A 22,017-nucleotide genomic window follows, 5' to 3' on the forward strand; every position below is an offset into this window, starting at 1 on the left:
AAATTTCAAACGCTTATAAACGCGTTTGAAACGCTGATAAAATCTACTCCTGAACGCAAGCTTGGTGCGTTAAAAAAAACTACTGTAAACTCAACTGCCTGTAAATGAAATAGTGTACATGGACACATAGGAAAACAATAGGGAGAGTTCAGGGGCTGCTGAAAAAAAACGCAGAAATGCTCCGAAACGTGAGTTTATCAGCTGCAGTGTACATGGAGCCTTAATTAATATTTACTATGTAGTTCCTGGAGAAGAGGAGGGAGTCTGCCCTGTGCATAGATTTGTGCACTCTTCCTTTAAATAACATTAGAAAGTAGTCTCATCCTTTTCCCTTTGACCGATCTTCTCCTTACCTCTAACGAGAACAGGAAAGTGACAAAGAAATATTTTCCTGATGTATTCAGTAGACTGCGGTTTCCTGCCGTTGATTCTTCTTGGATGCCGTACAGATTTCAGAGACTTCTAATGTAATAAACAGGTCACACATGCATTTGCCAGCAACGGCAAGGGCAGTGAATGTGACATTTACAGTTCCTACTCATTGGGAGAGTTGCTGCATTTTTAATTAAGTATACCATAATATTATCTTTACGGATCGCCCACTTTACTTAACCCAAAAAGGCGTCTAGGAAACAATTCCCTGAAGACAGAATTCATTTTTTTTTATCCGGATAATTCTGCAAAGCCGAGTATACTGTTTATTTAAACTGCTTATTGAGTCAAGTCAGCTTCAGCTGAAATAAAGCACCCGGCTGGCCAGTATGGAATCAAATCCAACATGGAGGCGTTTCAGGAAAAGCAAATACCATACAGCATCCAGTAAATTATTCAGCGTGTTATAAAGTGGAATTCGGCAGGCTGTGAGTTGCATTTGCTCAACCTCATAAACCTCTCCTACTTCCGTGCCTATAGAATTACACAAACTGAGGAAATACTGTAACAGAAAGAGGTACAAGAGCATATTGCAAAACAGGAATTGTGATCACATGAAAAACTCTGCAGATTCCACAAGGTTTAGTATGGAAAATGGCACCAGATGAGGGGCGGCAGAACACCGATCACTGGATTCTAAAAACATTCTACTTTCCTGCAATGTGCTCTAATTAAAGGATCTATGTCTACAGCTCATCCAAAAAATATCATAGAACACTTTTCCTTTATTAGTACTATTATTATATAAAATACTAAGAAAAATCTATCAAAGCGGACCACTCCCCATACACTGCCAACACCACAGAAATCTCTATAGGGAAAAAATTTGAAGAAGTATTAGGGCTCATGTACACGGGGCGTTTGAAAAACTCTTCTGACCGCTGGAAACTGACTGCTAGAAAACGTAGGTTAAAACACATCAGTTTAGCCGCGTTTGCTTACTGCGTATAGAAGCATTTTTAAAAGATAACCTCAGGAGACCCTCCCAAATGCCCAGAATGCACTGAAAAATAGTAAATAATACACAATTTCAGACATTTTGAGAGAAATGGAGAGAGCAGAAGCAGAGAGAGCAGTATGTGTTGAGATGACCTGTCTTTTCTGGTTGTATTCACTATGGATCCCATCATGAGCATAATGCAGCACGTTCTACCATTTTTTCCTTCACGCGAAACCTGGAACTGACTGCGCTGGTGTGCCAAGTCCATTTGAATACATAGAAAATGCTTTTCATGGATTTTTGATGAAGAAAAAAAGGCTTTAGATAGCATCTGGATATGGACCTGTCAAAAAACACGTCTAAACGCAAACGCTTGTAAACACAGTTAACCGCATTTACAAGCGTTTGAAACGCCGGTAAAATCTACTCCTGAACGCAATTTTGCAGTGTTCAAGAAAACGACTGTAAACGCAACTGCCTGTAAATGACTGCAAACGAATATGTGTACATGGACACATAGGAAAATATAAAGGAGAGTTCAGGGGCTGCTTAAAAAACGCTCAACAGCGCCTGAACGTCAGTTTAGCAGCTGCAGTATACATGAGCCCTTAAACCCAAATCAAACATTTATTATATTGCAGCTTACTAATTCTTAGATGTGATGGCTGTATTCATTTTTCATTTGTAGGCTCTTTCTTCAGCCAGCAAGTCTGTAGTTTTCAAAAGAACAAGCTATCTTCCAGATGTATTAATTTACAGGGATAAGACAAACCATTTACCACTGGCAGGGGGGTGCTTACAATGCTTTTATTTATTCATGTAAAACCTTTATTCCAAAAGGAAGAAAAAATGGTTTGCTGTAACGGATTATAAAAAGTGTGAGCTGAAGTTTGGCTTCAATTTGTTAATGTATATAAATCTGCTAGTGCATTTAACACTCTCCTTCCCCCAGACTAACAATGCTGCTGTCCAAAAGTTCCCCGTGTTCCTTCATCCAGAATTGGGGCTTTGTAATACAGGAGCTGTGTTACTGGCTAGATCACCAGGTAAAAACAAAGGGAAAAGAGCCTAAAAAAGCCTATTTATCTTGTTCTGCCCCCCCCCCCCTACAGTGAAAGAAATAAGTATTTGATCCCCTGCTGATTCTGAATGTTTACCCACGCACAAAGAAATGATCAGTCTAAAAATCAATTGGTATGTGTATTGTAACACTGAGCAACAGAATAGCAACAAAAAATTCAAAAGAAATGCATGTCTAACAAATTATGCACTGATTTGCATGTTCATGAGGGAAATAAGTATTTCATCCCCTATCATTCAGCAGGATTTCTGGCTACCAAACAATCAGATTCCAAACTCTCCACCATGGCAAAGACCAAAGAGCTCCGCAAGGATGTCAGGGACAAGATTGTAGACCTACACAAGGCTGGACTGGGCTACCAAACTATCGCCAAGCTGCTTGGTGAGAAGGTGACAACAGTTGGTGCAATCATTTGCAAATGGAAGAAACACAAAACAACTGTCAGTCTCCCTAGGTCTGGTGCACCATGCAAGATCTCACCTCGTGGAGTGTCAATGGTCATGAGAACAGTGAGGAATCATTCCAGAACTACACGTGAGGATCTTGTCAATGATCTCCAGGCAGCTGGGACCACAGTCACCAAGAAAACAATTGGTAACACACTACGCCGACAAGGATTGAAATCCTGCAGTGCCTGCAAGGTCCCTCTACTCAAGAAAGCACATGTCCAGGCCCGTCTAAAGTTTGCCACTGAACATCTGAATGATGAAGAGGAGGACTGGTTGAAAGTGTTGTGGTCAGATGAGACCAAAATCGAGCTCTTTGGCATCAACTCAACTCGCCGTGTTTGGAGGAGGAGGAATGCTGCCTATGACCTCAAGAACACCATCCCAACTGTCAAACATGGTGGTGGAAACATTCTGCTTTGGGGGTGTTTTTCTGCTAAGGGGACAGGACAACTGCACCGCATCAAAGGGACGATGGACGGGGCAATGTATCGTCAAATCTTGGGTGAGAACCTTCCCTCAGCCAGGGCATTGAGAATGGGTCGTGGATGGGTGTTCCAGCATGACAATGACCCAAAATACATGGCCAAGGCAACAAAGAAGTGGCTCAAGAAGAAGCACATTAAGGTCCTGGAGTGGCCTAGCCAGTCTCCAGATCTTAATCCGATTGAAATCTATGGAGGGAGCTGAAAGTTCAAGTTGCCAGACGTCAACCACCAAATGACTTGGAAAGGATCAGCCAAGAGGAGTGGGCCAAAATCCCTCCTGAGATGTGTGCAAACCTGGTGGCCAACTACAGGAAACGTCTGACCTCTGTGATTGCCAACAAGAGACCTGACACCAAGTCATGTTTTGTGCAGGGGATCAAATGCTTATTTCCCTCATGAACATGCAAATCAGTGCATAATTTGTTAGACATGCATTTCTTTTGAATTTTTTGTTGCTATTCTGTCTCTCAATGTCACAATACACCTACCATTTGATTTTCAGACTGATCATTTCTTTGTGTGTGGGCAAACATTCAAAATACGCAGGGGATCAAATACTTATTTCCTTCACAGTATATATTGTAAAGTGCTGTGCAAACTGTTGGCACTATAGAAATCCTGTAGAATAATAATTCTTAGTAGCGTTCCCAAGTATTTAGCAACACACGTACAAGGTACAATGCATTTTGGTGCAGAGCAGTTTTCCAAAAGGGTTATGCACCTTTTTAGTGCATTTTTTGCATATTAAAATCAATGGGCTTCCCTAAAATTGTACATGTGCTTCCTCCAACCTGCATAGGTTTGAATGGGGCCTAATGGTAAAGCAGAAAGTAGAAGAGTTAGGGCCTGTTCATGCTAGCTGCATGCAAAAAAGCACTCCATTTTAGCACCAGCAAATTTGTAGTCAGGCACAGTCATGTTGTAACAGGAAGAGGCGTCCCCAAACTGTTCCCACAAAGTTGGGAGCAAGAAATTGTCCAAAATGTCTTGGTATGCTGATGCCTTCAGAGTTCCCTTCACTAGAACTAAGGGGCTAAGCCCAATTCCTGAAAAAAAATCCCCCTCCACCAAACTTTACACTTGGCACAATGCAGTCAGACAAGTATCGTTCTCCTGGCAACCACCAAATCCAGACGCGTCCATCAAATTTCCAGGCAGAGAAGCATGATTCGTCACTCCAGAGAACACATTTCCACTGCTCTAGAGTCCAGTGGCAGCGTGCTTTACACCACTGCATCCGATGCTTTGCATTGCACTTGGTGATGTAAGGCTTGGAAGCAGCTCCTCGGCTATGGGAATGCATTCCATGAAGCTCTCTACACACTGTTGTTGTGCTAATCTGAAGGCCACATGAAGTTTGGAGGTCTTTAGCTATAGACTATGCAGACAGTTGGCGACTTCTGTGCACTGTGCGCTTCAGCATGCGCTGACCCCACTTTGTCATTTTACATTACCTACCACTTCATGGCCTAGTTGCTGTTATTCCCAGCTGCTTCCACTTTGTTATAATACCACAAACAGTTGACCGTGGAATATCTAGTAGCAAGGAAATTTCACGGATGGACTTATTGCACAGGTGGCAACCTATCACGGTATTACGCTTGCATTCACTGAGCTCCTGAGAGTGACCCATTCTTTTACAAATGTTTGTAGAAGCAGTCTGCATGCCTAGGTGCTTGATTTTATACATCTGTGGCCATGAAGGTGATTGGAACACTTGAATCTAATGATTTGGAGGGGTGTCCCAATACTTTTTCCAATATAGTGTATCTTGTGGCAAGAACATGCATTCATGCTTGTGATTTTTGTTGTGCAATTTTTGCATGATTTTGCATTTACTTCAATGGGCTACCCTATGCACATTTGTTGCCTAAGAGAAGCTCATTTTTGGGTGACAAGCTTAGATTTTTAAACTGCAGTTTTACCGCAATTGCTGCACGATTGTGTTATGCGACAATCGCATTACGTTTGGGGTGCCAATAAAAGATAATGGAACCCAAACGCACGTCCTGCTGCAATTTGGAATTGAGAGATCGGAAGGGGCCTTATAGCCAAGTTCCTCTGCACATATGATGATAGTGTATGTCTGGGCAAAAAAAACAGTATGTCTGTAATACATACACGTGTCCTCGACATTTGTCCCTTTAAAAATGTGTCAAGTATGGAAAGTGTTGATTCTGCTAGAAATTTAGTGAGCCGCACTAAAATCCCAAGCAATGCTGCCAGCCCTACTGGGCCATAAAATACACCCCCTGTACTGTATGTGATGAGGACGAGAACAGGGGAAGGTTTTTAGAGCCTTTTATAAATAAAAGCCCCGGGCAGACCCTGAGCTTACCGGTCAAGCACACCACTGTCTGATGAATGCTCATAATGGATACAGGCTTCCAAGAGAGTACATATACAGCCATAGAAATGAATAAGCCCACAGCACACTTGTCAGTAGGTGTAGGGCCATGCCTGTCTTCAGCAAAGGTTGTGTGGCTCTAGACCAGGGAGCACAGTAGGGATCTTCAAAGCATAGTTGAAGGTATTTTGCTCTGTGGGTCACACTGAAGGGTCCCTGTCTTAGAGAATGGCCACAGAGAACCCTACAAGAAGCTACTGTGCAGACATGGCCGACGCATCAAGGATCAGCTGAGGAATGTAAACAAACCCCATAGACAGTGGACATGATTTCAAGACAAATATGCATCTGGGTAGGGCAGACCAGGTTAACCTAGCATACGGAGACACATCCTTTAACCAAGTGCGTCAATATAGCAGCCAAGTCACTAGCATTCTCACACAGAAATCTCAGCAATGATCTCCATGTCAAATTCATGACAGGTCTCCTCTAAACCCAACTAATTCCAGGTATTTTAAGGACACCGTTCCCACTTTAATTATTAATCTCAGTGCAGAGGGTGGGTCTGTGTGTGGCAATCAAAATATGCGGTTGTATATTTCTGGTATTCTTCCAGATGAAGAAATACTACAAACTATAGGCCATTGCTACACCATTTAAAGTGACACTGTAGCTAAAAGGTATAAAGCTAGATTCCTCCACTCTATCGTGTAGTGATGGAGGAGCCAGTGGAACCAACCAGAGTGCTTGGAGAGGAACTAAAGCTGGCAGTACACAGTTTCATTCAGCCAGTGAGAGGAAAAGAGGAAAAAAAACTAACAGATTCCTCCATCCACAAAAACAATGTTTTCCAACATGTGCTTTCAACAGAAGTTAATCAAAATAATTGATTTCGAACAATGGGGTTACTGGCACTCACTGATAGAAGCTTAGCCGGTCCCTGCTGATCAGTGTATAGCCAGCTTAGAGGCAGTTCACAAATTGGATGCATCCAAATCACGACATGTAAAAGAAGATTGGTTCCTATTGTGCCTGTTTACATACAGTATATGCAGTGCAACCAGAGTGCGGATTCAATGCGAACTGAAAGAGAGCCCTGTCAGTTTTCTGAGCAATGCGGTCTGGCTCAGGTGTGAATTCAGGCTCATTGACTTGTATGGGAACGCACATGTCATCAGTTGTGAACAGGATAAAATCATGACCTGATCCAAACCTCTCCTGAACCTGATCTAAACCTGACCTGAACGCAACTACTTTGTCAATCAGCTGTGAAAATGGAGCTTCAATTCGCACCGCAAATGTGTGAATCCACACTTAAGCATCCGACACTCCAGGAACTGTGTCGGATGAAGAGGCTTTTGCTGGACATAGGGCTAAACATTCAGCACTCAGGTTTATTCTCTAAACCTTCACAAAAGGTAAGAGTTCATGTACAGGGCGCTTTAAAAAGCAATTTCTATGCTAAGCATAATTTCCCAATGCTTTCTTCCACCAAAGGAGTTGCACCTGGCACATACAGCCTGCCATAAGAGTGAATGGCTGTACATAACTGTGCTGCAGAAAAAAAACACCAATGCTTCTTTGTATCAGCGTTCGCCTGCTACATGCACAACCAATGTATTTTTTTAATGCGAAACCTGCATGTCGGAGCTACAATTGTGGGTAAACACTGCTGAATTGGGGTTTAAAAAGACCAAGCCTGTGTACAGCCATTCAATTGTAAGGTAAGCTGCAGCTCCCCAGGCACAGGAAAGTACCGGGAAATTATGCAAAGGTTGCATGAACCCTAAAGGCTGACTGTCACCACACCTCACTTTAAACTCTCTTCTACCATTCATCATAGAAAAGATACCATACCATAACCTAAAAAAAAAAAAAAAAAAAAGAGCTCCTTTTTTAAAGCTCAACTCTGGGCAGAAATAAAACTATGCATTACTGTGAGGCTGTGTCTGCACTGCAAGAGGTTAGATCATTTCCATTTCCAAGGGGGAGGAGAATCATTTTACTTGCCTGATCCTCCATTCCCCCGGCAGGTGATGCTCCCCCACACTCCAGCGGTGGTCTATCCCTCGGTGACTTCACCTTCAGACTCTCGCTCTGGTCTTGATGACATCAGGACTGTAGACTGCAAGTGTGCAGGAGCTGCAGGGATCAGTGGAGGATCAGGTAAGTAAATCCCTTTTTATTGTTCCCCTAGGCCAGGGGTCTGCAACCTTTAAGACATAAAGAGCCACTTGGACCCGTTTCCGAAGGGAAAAAAAAGACTGGGAGCCGCAAAACCATTGCAACATTTATAACAAATCCGACACTGCATATATTGCAAAAAGCACTCTGGTCATGAAGGGGGTTTAAGGGCCCAGTAAGCAAAGGGTTAATCAGGGCCACAGTGTATCTTCATAATCACAATCATAGCCTTAGGTCAGTGGTGGGCAACCTTTTTTTTCAACTGAGCCAAATCTCGCCAAAACCACGATTGAAATTTATTTTGACAGCCACATTTTTAAAACTGAAAATACATCCCCCATATAGTAATTCATCCCCCATAGTAATTCATCCCCCATAGTAATTCATCCCCCATATAGTAATTCATCCCCCATATAGTAATTCATCCCCCATGTAGTAATTCTTCCCCCATATAGTAATTCATCCCCCATATAGTAATTCTTCCCCCATAGTAATTCATCCCCCATATAGTAATTCATCCCCCATATAGTAATTCATCCCCCATATAGTAATTCATCCCCCATAGTAATTCATCCCCCACATAGTAATTCATCCCCCATAGTAATTCATCCCCCATAGTAATTCATCCCCCATATAGTAATTCATCCCCCATATAGTAATTCTTCCCCCATAGTAATTTATCCCCCATATAGTAATTCTTCCCCCATAGTAATTCATCCCCCATATAGTAATTCTTCCCCCATAGTAATTCATCCCCCATATAGTAATTCATTCCCCATAGTAATTCATCCCCCATATAGTAATTCTTCCTCCATAGTAATTCATCCCCCACATAGTAATTCATTCCCCATAGTAATTCATCCCCCACATAGTAATTCATCCCCCACATAGTAATTCATTCCCCATAGTAATTCATTCCCCATAGTAATTCATTCCCCATAGTAATTCATCCCCCACACAGTAATTCATCCCCCACATAGTAATTCATCCCCCATATTGTCTCAATTCACTTACCTTTGCTCCGCGCGTTCCTCTCGCTGTGTTCCCGCGCCGTTCTGGTCTTCAGGGCGGACTGAGAGGAGTTCGTCACTCTGCCCCGCCTACATCCTGGCTGCCCCACCTACATCCTGACAGCCAATGTTCCACGCTCCGCGGGCCGGATTTTTGAGGAGGGAGGGGAGCGGGCGCCCGGCACACAGAAGAGCCGCATGTGGCTCGCGATCTGCGGCTTGCCGACCACCTGGTGGGCAGTGTGCTCCGGAGCCGCAGCAAAGATGAAAAAGAGCCGCATGCGGCTCCGGAGCCGCGGGTTGCCGACACCCGCCCTAGGCATAAACAATCAATTAACCCTTATATGGAACAGCTCCACTACAATCGATACATTTTATTTGCCCAGAAGCGGGGTTTAAAAACGGCACACAAATTCGAGGTACCCCCACTCTCAATCAGTATATCCACTACAGTGCTTTCCACAAAGATATGTATTCCGAGACTGTGATCCCTATTCTTCCCCAGAGATCTGAAAGAATCCTGCTATCCGATCATATTAAGGTCCCTTGCACATAGGACTGTCTTGCTGCTGTGCGTACTCCTCTGCATTTTTGTGTACCCGGTAGGGACAGATGTATAATTCAGCCACGTTGCCTGCAGTCTATGTCAGGCTGTGGCTGGATGGGGTTGAATGTGTTTTGGGCCCTATGTGTTCAATGACTAATGCCTTGAAAACAGTGAACCTGTGCAATAGGCCTTAAAGTGATACTAAAGCTTCATTTTTTTTTGGGGGGGGGGGGGGGGTTATAAAATAACACATCATACTTACCTGCTCTGTGAACACAGCTGCCCCGATCTTCTTCTTTTCGGGTCCCCTGAGGGCGCTCTGACTCCTCTTCCTCAAGCAGTATTCCCAGAGAAAGCTGCTTGCCCTGGGGGCACCGTTGCATGCTCGCAGCCGAGCCGCTGCTCTATGCATCTATAAGATATATAGAGCCGTGACTCAGGCCCCCCCCCACTCTCTCCTTATTGGCACACTGGCTGTGCTGACACCAGCGGGAGCCAATGGGCTGACACTGCGGTCCCAGCCAATGAGGGAGAGTCCCCATACAGGCGAGGCTATTGTGCTGTATGAGGGGGCTCAGGTAAGGCTTTGGGGGGGGACTACACACAAAAGGTTTTTTACCTTCATGCATAGAATTAAAGAAGGTAAAAAAAACCTTGAGCCTATACAACCACTTTAATTTCCTTACAACCCCAGATATTATTTCAATAAAGCTAAAGTTGCCAACGCAACCAAGGACTTTTAGGCCTAATTCACAATACAGCATTTTATCATCTGATTCCCGAAGCACAAAAATGCTCAAGAAGAAGAATTCTATTATTCTCAGTTGGCCCATTCACACCTAAGTGTCTTGTCATGTGATACCTGAAAAAAAAAACATGAGCTTCTTTGGGGCAGAATCACCCAATTTTGGCACTGTAGACTTGAATGGTAGACCTAAAACACGCCTGAACACTTATACCCTTTTTTTAGGCTCTCCCATTTAAAAGTCCATGGGGCCAAAAATGTGCGATTCTGTTCCTGTACTAAAAGTTGTGTGTGTTAAAAATGCCTATAATTAACCTGGCTTTACTCTCAAGCTCCGGACACTCTTTCTTGCGAATACTGAGGTGCAATCGAAAGAAAACTACCACTGAGCTGGTTTACTCTTTGCAGTTGAGGACAGTAAAACCTTGAAGTTGAGGCACATTTTAATGCCCCTCAACCACTCCCCCTGCTCTGGGAAGACAGCAGCTGGGGGTGTACACAGCCACAATGGGAATTATAATCCCTTTCATGCCCTGCGGGCACTACCACCTACTGAATGCAACCCATTAAAGTGAATAGGGCCATGCTGCAACTGCCCCACAACCATGCACAACGCACGCAAGTGCAGCGCACTATTCTAGCATTTAGGGGGTTAAAACGGGTAGTATGTTTGCGATTGCAAAGAGGAAAGCAAATGTAAACAAGGCCTTGAACTGGTCATAAATGGGCAGAAAATTGCTCGAAAATGCATTTGCAGAGCTCGATTGTTCGACTTTCTCAGCCCAGGTTCACACTTGTGTGGTGCGGTATATCACGTGATTCGCACAGGAACACGGAATGCATTCCTGTGCAAATCACATGCTAATTGTGTGCGGTGCGATTGGAGCCATACATTATGCATGGCTCAAATTGCACCGCATCCACACCAAAAAGATGCAGGACCCTTTTTATGGTCTGCACTAGAATCGAACCGCATGGGTATTCACACCCATGCAATCCGTTTCTGCACATCGTGTTTGCAGACCGATTTCAGGTGTTGTTGACTTAAAATATACACCCGAAGCGGTTCACATGAATGGAGTGCGATTCTGATGCTGAAAATGCTGCAAATTCTGGACCGCATCAGTGTGAACCCAGACTAAATGTTAATAGGCTCATATTGATTCTCAAAATGCAAAGATTTATGGCAAAAAATTAAGTCATGTTGGAACTTTTTTATATGAACGATTTTCCAAGAGTGAGTAGTGGAATCGACCGGGAATAACACACACAAAAAAAAAAATTGTACTGCACATAATGAAATTGATTGCCAAAAATTTAGCTGTTATGTTGTAAACAAACAACAACAATATACCTACAAGTGGGGAAAAATTTGGGCCAATCCTAGTCACATTTTTAACCAATTATACAGGTGGATTCTTCTACTGTGCATGCTCCTTTTACAATGTGTATGTCACGTACTTCAGTGTCCTGTTCATCATCACATTCTATGTGTATGTCACATGTTTCATCTACAGGCAGAAAGTCTCATCCCTCCATACCTTGAATCATGACACAAACAAAATGTGTTAGACCAAGCCCTTGTGCGATAGCACAATTACTTTCTCAAAACGCACCTCAAAATATATTTTTTATATATATATATATATATATATATATATATATATATATATATATATACAGTCATGGCCGAAATTGTTGGCACCCTTGATATTTTTCCTGAAAATCAAGTATTTCACACAAAAAAGGTATTGCATTAACACATGTTTTGCTATACACATGTTTATTCCCTTTGTATGTATTGGAACAAATATAAAACAGAGGCAGAAAAGCAAATATGACATAATGTCACACAAAACCCCAAAAATGGGCTGGACAAAAGTATTGGCACCCTTAACTTAATATTTGGTTGCACACCCTTTGGAAAACATAACTGAAATCAGTCGCTTCCTATAACCATCAATAAGCTTCTGACACCTCTCACCCGGAATTTTGGACCACTCTTCCTTTGCAAACAGCTCCAGGTCTCTCTTATTGGAAGGACACCTTTTCCCAACAGCAATTTTAAGATCTCTCCACAGGTGTTCAATGGGATTTAGATCTGGGCTCATTGCTGGCCACTTCAGAACTCTCCAGCGCTTCTTTGCCATCCATTTCTGAGTGCTTTTTGACGTATGTTTGGGGTCATTGTCCTGCTGGAAGACCCAGGATCTTGGACGCAAACCCAGCTTTCTGACACTGGGCCCTACAGTGCGACCCAAAATCCTTTGGTAATCCTCAGATTTCATGATGCCTTGCACACAGTCAAGGCACCCAGTGCCAGAGGCAGCAAAACAACCCCAAAACATCATTGAACCTCCACCATATTTTACCGTAGGTACTGTGTTTTGTTCTTTGTAGGCCTCATTCCGTTTTCGGTAAACAGTAGAATGATGTGCTTTACCGAAAAGCTCTATCTTGGTCTCATCTGTCCACAAGACGTTTTCCCAGAAGGCTTTTGGCTTACTCAAGTACATTTTGGCAAACTGTAGTCTTGCTTTTTTATGTCTCTGTGTCAGCAGTGGGGTCCTCCTGGGTCTCCTGCCATAGCGTTTCATTTCATTTAAATGTCGACGGATAGTTCGCGCTGACACTGATGCTCCCTGAGCCTGCAGGACAGCTTGAATGTCTTTGGAACATGTTTGGGGCTGCTTATCCACCATCCGGACTATTCTGCGTTGCAATCTTTCATCAATTTTCCTCATCCGTCCACGACCAGGGAGATTAGCTACAGTGCCATGGGTTGCAAACTTCTTGATAATGTTGCGCACTGTGGACAAAGGCAAATCTAGTTCTCTGGAGATGGACTTGTAACCTTGAGATTGTTGATATTTTGCCACAATTTTGGTTCTCAGGTCCTCAGACAGTTCTCGTCTCCTCTTTCTGTTGTCCATGCTTAGTGTGGCACAGACAGACACACAATGCAAAGGTTAAGTGAACGTCTCTCCTTTTTATCTGCTTTCAGGTGTGATTTCTATATTGCCCACACCTGTTACTTGCCCCAGGTGAGTTTACAGGAGCATCACATGCTTGTAACATTCTTATTTATCCGCAGTTGTGAAAGGGTGCCAATACTTTTGTCCAGCCCATTTTTGGAGGTTTGTGTGACATTATGTCGAATTTGCTTTCTTTCCTCCCTTTTTTTGTTTTGTCCCAATACACACAAAGGGAATAAACATGTGTATAGCAAAACATGTGTTAATGCAATACGTTTCGTGAGAAATACATGATTTTCAGGAAAAATATCAAGGGTGCCAACAATTTCGGCCATGACTGTATATATATATATATATATATATACACACACATATATATACACACACACACACACATTATATTTATATACACAAATATATATATATACACAAATATATATATACACATACATATACACACACATACATACATACACACACATACATATTGCCAACATCACAACATTTTTGTTAAATTACAAATACATAGCTTTAAAGCCTATCTCCAGCCAAAATCTTCCTTTTTTCAGGTTGTCATATCTGTTTATATCACATTTATTATTATACAGTTAGGAGATTTTCCCTCACTTCCTGCTTCTGAGATGGGAAGAGAGGTTGTCACCTGGGTAGGAAAGCATGCAAAGAAATATAAACACTATCAGAAGTTGTAACCCTTCCACGCTGTACTAAAATGTGTTTATGTCGGTCTCTTTTAACCACTTCAGAAGATTTTACCCCCTTTATAACCAGGCCATTTTATTTTTATTTCGGCAATGCGTTACTTTAACCACTTGCCCTCCTCAATTCACATTTCTCACAATTCATTAGGGAATGTCAGCACAACTAAATCATAATCTGAGCAATAAGTACTCCTGTACGGCCATGAGAGGAGAAGCACTGCTAGCCAAGGCTATGGCTCTCTGGTGCCTGACTTCCAGGGGCATTATAGCTGTTTCATATCATTGAAGACTGCAGAGTTTATGCTTTTCACAAAGTGTTTATAAACTAACAAACTACACAGAAACAAGGTTTTTAAAATATCCTTCTTCATCAATTTTGTTCATCTTGCCTTTCTGAACTGTTTTAACATGAAGGAACCCTTGAAATACCATTCTGGCCTCATGGAACCCTTTCTTAACCACTTGCCCTCCTGAGGATTTCCCCACTTCCCGACCAGGCAATTTTTCGCATTACGGAGCTACGTTACTTCAACTGACAGTTGCACATTACAATACTGCACCCAAATGAAATTTATGTCCTTTTTCTCCCACGAATTGAGCTTTCTTTCAGTGGTATTTGGTCACCTGTGCGGCTTTTATTTTTCGCGCTATAAAAGAAAAAAGACTGACAATTTTGAGAAAAAAAATAATATTTTTTGCTATTAAACATGTCCAGTAAAAAATTTTTAAGCAATCAAATTTCATCATAAATTTAGGAAAAAATGTATTCTGTGACATGTCTTTGCTAAACAAAATCCCAATACGTGTAAATTAATTGGTTTACGTGAAAGTTATAGCGTTTACAAATGGCGGTATAGAAACTGGAATTTTTTTTATTTTTACTAGTAACGGTGGCGATCATTGACTTATAGCGGGACTGCAGCGGGCATTCTGACACTGGGGGGGGGAACAGACTTGGTGTCAATTACATCCCCAGTGACACCAATACATTGATTAGTGCTAAAAAAAAAAAAAGCACTGACACTGTACTAATGGCACTGGGCAGGAAGGGGTTAACATGAGGGGTAATCAAAGGGTTAACTGTCTGCTGTTTCACTGTGTGCGCGCGCTTCACTATAATCACACTGCTTTGGATGGCTGTGCTGTGAACATTCATCCAAAGCAGTGTGCACGAGCTCCCTGTCGGAGATGCTCGGCAATCACCGGGTGCCGGCAAGTAATCACTGGTCGGGACGCAGTGATGGACAGCCGCGAATGGCCCTCTCCGGAAATGCAAAGTCACATATATACGTGATTTTGCGCACCCGTGCCGCCCTGTAGAAGTATATCTGCTATAGGAAAAGGAAAAAATGGTGCTTTCCTTTTCCATGTTATTCTATCCAGGTGTATAGCCAGGTGACAACAGCTGCTTCCCAATCTTAGGTTATAGGTAAATTCTAGCTAGCGCAGGTGGTTCATATACATATCTGCTATAGGGCGATCGGGAAGCGGTTAACTCACAAATTGTTCGTTCATGCAACACTGTACCCAAATTAAATTTATATAATTTTTTTCCAAACACAGTTTTCTTTTGGTGGTATTAGATCACCACTGGGTTATTTATTTTATATAGTATATAAATGAAAAAAGCCTGAAAATTAAAAAAACAAACAAATTCCATTCTGCTATAAAGCATATCCAATTAAACAGTAAAGCAATTAAATGTATTCATAAATGGAGGCCAAAATGTATTCTGCTATATGTCTTTGGTAAAAAAAAAACAAAAAAAAAAAAAAAACTTGTAGCTCCTGACTTTTACAATGCAGACACTTACCTGTCCCTCGGTCCAGCGGTGTCCTCACCACCGCTGGTTTCCACGGCCGTTTTTTCTCCCTGACGCCGGCAACTTTAGTGTGGGCACCCGGCTGTGACAGCTTGCAGCTTCACAGCCAGGTGCCCACTGCGCATGCGCGAGAAGCGCTGCGCTTTGTGAATGGCCCCGTAGTCTTCTGGGACCTGTCACGTGTCCCAGAACACTACAGGGAGGGAGGGAGGACAACAACTTCTGCTTCCAATCGCCTAGGAGATCGCAGTGGGAGTGGGTACCTGGTAAATTCGGGTACCCGCTTGCCCAAAGGTGCCAATCCATAATGGGGAGAAGGGGACAAAGGCTTAAAGCAGAACTTCCCTTTTGGGTGGAGCTCCACTTTAAATTGACAGGACTAATCTGTGTACCAGATGAGTACATAGCCAGATTGTGGGAGCCAGAATTATTGTTGGTTGGTAAGGGAGCAAATAATTATTTTACAAACTGAACTGCAACTCAATTTAGAACATTTGTATCATGTGTTATTTCTGGATTTGTGGTTGATATTCCGTCTCTATCATTTAAAATACACATATGAAAAAAATTATAGACCTTTCATTTCTTTGTAAGTGGGCAAACTTCCTAAAATATTTAGGGTATGAAATACATTTTTTCCCCACTGTATGTATTCTTAAGGCCCCTTTCACACGGCGACCTAATCAGGTCCACCTGTCAGTTTTCACCCACCTACCTCCGGGTCTGATCTGGCCTGCTAAAAATAAATGGATGAGGATTGCATTCCCTTCTGCTTGGGTGGATCAGAGGGCAGTTGTGTGTAAACGGACAGCAGAGTCTACTCCTGGCCACCCATAGAGCAGAGAGAATTGCCTAGACAATCACAGCGGAAGTGGGAGTGGTACCTGTCAAATTCAGGTACCCGCTCCTCCCTGCTCCCCAAAGGTGCCAATCCTTAATGGGGAGCGTGGGACAAAAACTAAAGAGCGGAACTTCCCCTTTTGGGTGGAGCTCCACTTTAAGTCACTTCTGGTCTCCAGTTGTCATTCCTCTGCTATTGTAGCTGGGGATGCAGCTAATCAAGCATCGGCTGTGCTTGATTAGATATATGCGGAAGGCAAAAGGGACACTGGGGGTCTAAAAGGCCCCGATTTCTCCAAAAAAAGAACCTGCCATCTGTTCATATTCCACTTCCCCATGTGTGGTATACCAACTAAATGAGTTTCCGTCTTTAGACTGATCCAAAAATAAATCAATCATTTATCAAAGTGGATATGGCCACCGAAATATGCACTGGCAGATTTTTTTTTCTTCACACGTAGTCACACGAAGATTTAGATGGACTTGATTAACAAATTAAAGCTGAACTCCAAATAGTACCTTGCAAGCAGTTACAGCAAACATTTTTTTCCTTTTGGGATGAAGAATTTAGATAAATGAATAAAAACTGATCATTGCAAACACCCTTGTCAGTGGTAAATGGTTTGTCTCAACCCCTCTAACTGCCACTGGGCTGGAAGCTTGATCAGTTGCAGGAATATGAAAAACTTTTGTCACTTCCTGGAACATGAACTGCAAGTATAAATCAGGTATCTTATTCATACAAACAATTAATCCCATTATAGTCCATGTAGTGGAGAATTACAAAGGCAGATATGCTTGAATTCCAGCGTGGGTGCAACCACGGCTCTCTCCATAGACACAGTGGAGGAGTGAGCATAGCCATCCTGGAACAGGAAGTGTGTCATTCGCAGGGTCACCAGGTGAATATAGAGTAATGCAGGCAATAGATGGTTAGTTTATCGGCCGAATTTTTGTCCGAAAAACGAAACACTGGTCGTTCTGTTGCCACCAATGATTACGAAAATCGTCCGTTTTTCGTAAATTTTCGAACATGACCGATAAAAGAAATGAGGAACTGCAAAAATCGGCCGATGACATTGCCCCACTAACGGTACGAATATCTTTCTTTCGGACAAAAATTCAGCCGATAAATGAACCGTCTATGGCCGGCATAACACAACCTGAAAATAGAAGAAGAATGTGGCCGCCTCATCTAGTAGGACTGGTAAGCTGTTATAGATTACGTTTTTGGGTTTAAAATGTAAGCAAATACAGCAAAAATGACCATATCTTGGAAATAAAAAATGTACTATTTTAATAACCTGCTTTATTTGTCATTTAAGTAACAACTAGTTTTGTTGGATGCAGCAAATCCAATACTTAGAGATCATACAGGTTCATACATTACCAGGGCAGCCTATGCCAGAAGTAGATCATACCAGACTACTACAGTCACACACACAATCAGACTACTACAGTCACACACAATCAGACTACTACAGTCACACACACACAATCAGACTACTACAGTCACACACAGACTACTACAGTCACACACACACACACACACACACACACACACACACTACTACAGTCACACACACAATCAGACTACTACAGTCACACACAGACTACTACAGTCACACACAGACTACTACAGTCACACACAGACTACTACAGTCACACACACACACACACACACACACACACACACACACACACACACACACACACAGACTACTACAGTCACACACACACAGACTACTACAGTCACACACACACACAATCAGACTACTACAGTCACACACACAATCAGACTACTACAGTCACACACAGACTACTACAGTCACACACACACACACAATCAGACTACTACAGTCACACACACACACACACAATCAGACTACTACAGTCACACACAGACTACTACAGTCACACACACAATCAGACTACTACAGTCACACACAGACTACTACAGTCACACACACACACACACACACACACAATCAATCAGACTACTACAGTCACACACACACACAGACTACTACAGTCACACACACACACAGACTACTACAGTCACACACACACACAATCAGACTACTACAGTCACACACACACACAATCAGACTACTACAGTCACACACAATCAGACTACTACAGTCACACACAATCAGATTACTACAGTCACACACAATCAGACTACTACAGTCACACACACAATCAGACTACTACAGTCACACACAGACTACTACAGTCACACACACAATCAGACTACTACAGTCACACACACACACAATCAGACTACTACAGTCACACACAATCAGACTACTACAGTCACACACAATCAGACTACTACAGTCACACACAATCAGACTACTACAGTCACACACACACACAATCAATCAGACTACTACAGTCACACACACACACAATCAGACTACTACAGTCACACACACACACACAATCAGACTACTACAGTCACACACACACACACACACAATCAGACTACTACAGTCACACACACACACAATCAGACTACTACAGTCACACACACAAGTCTTACAGCCAGTTCATAAACATTTTTTGGCCAGGATCTCAATGTCTCCATTGTCAGTGGTAATCATGGCCCCCAGTACACAACCCATGCCTGCTCATAGGAAACAAACAAGCATGTGTATTTCTGAGAAAAGCTTTCACAGCATGTCTGATCACTTTGCTGGTCTGGCAGAATATTTCACATTGTTTCCCCATTTATTTTAAATGTCTGGATTTGTTTAACTATAAACAGAAATACTACATATCAATTAAGCCTTGAGCTCTTTGATTAACACTTGGCATCCAGTCTCCAGAACGCTCTGATTAGATAACTGAGCTGTAGAAAATATTATGTAAACGAGGAGATTGCAAACTAGAAATACAATGGTTACCAATAACTCACCATTAACCCCTTCCTGCCTGCACCGGCATCCTTTTAACAACTTCAAGTCTGGACACTTTCGCCTCCTTCCTGTCCAGGCCAATTTTCAGCTTTCAGCGCTATCACACTTTGAATGACAATTGCACGGTCATGCAACACTGTACCCATATGAATATTTTAGCATTGTTTTGAGATAGATAAAACTTTATTTTGGTGATATGTATTCACCACTGGGATTTTTATTTTTTTGCTATATAAATAAAGTCCAAACATTTTGAAAAAAAAAGTGTTTTTCTTATAAAATTTTGCAAATAAATAATCCTTTCTTCATAAATCTTGGCCAAAATGTATTCAGCAATTTTTTTAATAAAAAAAATAACCCAAATTAGTTTATAACCAAAAATTATAATTTTTCTAATTTTTTCTTACATTCTTATTTTATTTTTTTATATTATTTTTTTTTTGTTTGTTAACATACCATCACCATAGTGACACTGTACTACTTGTGGGGGTGATGAAGATTTTTTCTTCTTTTTTTTACACTGATTGCTTTTACACCCATAAAGGATGTAAAAGCAATCATTTCTCCTTCTCTCTGGCTGCATTCTTGCAGCCATTGAGAAATACTGTGAGAGCTGATTGGTCACAGCTTGTCACATGAAACAAGGCTGTTGTGAATAGCCTTGTACCATGTGATATCTGTGATCATTCACAGATTTCACTAGTAGTAAGCAATGATATCAGTAAGTGACATCTTGCTTACTACTATTCATGTGATCATCGATTGGCCAATCAGTGATCACATGAATGGGGACCTCACACAGTGCGCCCCCTACCCAGAAATGCAAAATCACAAATATATACGTGATTTTGCGCAGCCCTGCAGCAGTATTTCTGCTATAGTGTGACAGGCAAGTGGTTAATAGGAATCATTTAAAGGTTATAATGATAAATGAATTTGTCAGACAAATTTACCCTCTTACCTTGCAATGAATTCCAATAATCACCCAAATGTATTAAGTTCAAGATGGAGCCCGCAAGCAAACTAAACTGGAGCCTTTCCCCTACAGTGCCCCCTAGTGACAGAAATGCATATTACTCTTGTTTGAGAACTGCATTGAGCAGTACAGTGTTACTTGAATTCTATTCCATGATTTGCTTGTCTTCAGCTGAGAGAACATGCAATATTTTAAGACTACATAAAGTCTGAGAAATCTTTCATTTAGGTGTTCATGTTATACAGTTTTAACACCATGTCATAGATATATTATTTATCATTGTAAAAGAACATATTCCACGATCTTTAAAAAAAAAATCCACAAAAAACAAAAAATCAGCTGTGGAAAAAAACCTGCTTTTTTCCCCAATTTTTCTTTTTTTTTTCAAGGCTGTTCCATCTCTAGTCTGGACCAAAAGATGTCTTTGACAGCTCGGTCTTTGTGCTTTGAGCACACTCTTGGTACATAAACATCGGCCACCCAGTGACACATAGGTGTGGTGTGTAGGCATTGAAGTTCACCCTTTTGCCGCCACACATATGTGTTGGGCAGTTGTAAAGGGGTTAAAAGTCGGTTTTACCATCCCACCCCAGCTGCCCACTCGTACTCCTAACATTACAACCTGACAAGGCTGTAAACATGCTGCAGCATTTTTAACTCAGGCTGAAGAGTTTGACAGGCAGCCCTAACTGTTAAATTCAACCATGGAGATCAACAGGACTGCATTGCAACCATGAGCCAAACACTTGTCTTGCAGTTGCAACACAGTCCCACAATGCAAAAAAAATAAAAAATTTAAAAAATCAGGACTGCCCTTACGTTTGAATAGAGGAGAGCAATTAGAGCACCTGCCAGATTTATATTGTGGTCTATGCCCCCATTAGGGCGATTCACCCTATTTGTCCTGTTTACCATTATCATTGAAAGTGAATGAAAATCCCAAATTTTGGGCTTTCACCAGTAAAGAAATACAGAAAGAATCTTCCAATGCGGACACTAGTTCATGGATTTCTTTACTTTGGATGGATTTCCTCTCTCTTCCTGTTTTGGCCTATTGGACAGGAAGTGAAGGGAAATCTCCACAACAGGACACAAATGGCAAAAAAAACTAACGGGTTATAACCCTCTCTTACACTATCCAAAAAGGAAAAAAAAAAAAGTTTTGCCTTCAGTTCTGGGCTTTAAGATATTAGTGTAAGATTTCTTAATATGAACATTTTTGACTGTAATAAAGAGACCCTGTCACCAACATTAAAAAAAAATGACAGGAACAAGCACAGAACACTCAAGTATTTCAATTGCTTACTTGCAGTGTCCTTACTTTCCATAAATTTTTTTTTTTTTTTATTTAACCTCTTCACGCTGGCCGAACGCAAATGTGCAGCCTCCTGGCGTCTGGGCCTAGATTCAGAGCTGCCGCACATTTGCATTCTATTAAAAAAGGACATATGTGCCGAGAGCGCACGCCCTGCGTGCTCCTAGCACACATGTCCGATACTCACGGAAAGGTCCCGATCTCCTCTTTCGATCTGGACCTTTCACAA

At 41.9% G+C, this 22,017-nt stretch overlaps 1 protein-coding gene across 2 annotated transcripts in view; it reads right to left on the reverse strand.

The window, feature by feature from the left end:
* SNX9 (sorting nexin 9) overlaps positions 1-22,017 on the reverse strand; it is a 191,823-nt gene that overhangs the window by 152,041 nt on the left and 17,765 nt on the right. Inside the window, exon 2 of one of the 2 annotated variants that reach the window (XM_089669738.1) lies at positions 7,745-7,876. The exons of the other annotated variant lie outside the window; for it this stretch is intronic. Within the exon in view, the coding sequence (XP_089525864.1) occupies positions 7,745-7,756 (12 nt within the window). The 5' untranslated portion in view covers positions 7,757-7,876. The remainder of the gene's footprint in view (positions 1-7,744; positions 7,877-22,017) is intronic. 2 annotated transcript variants of the gene reach the window in all.

The sequence above is a fragment of the Staurois parvus genome, unplaced genomic scaffold (assembly GCF_062004578.1).
Source record: "Staurois parvus isolate SC_StPar_1 unplaced genomic scaffold, SC_StPar_1.0 ptg000081l, whole genome shotgun sequence".
In the NCBI taxonomy this organism is placed as follows: domain Eukaryota; kingdom Metazoa; phylum Chordata; class Amphibia; order Anura; family Ranidae; genus Staurois; species Staurois parvus.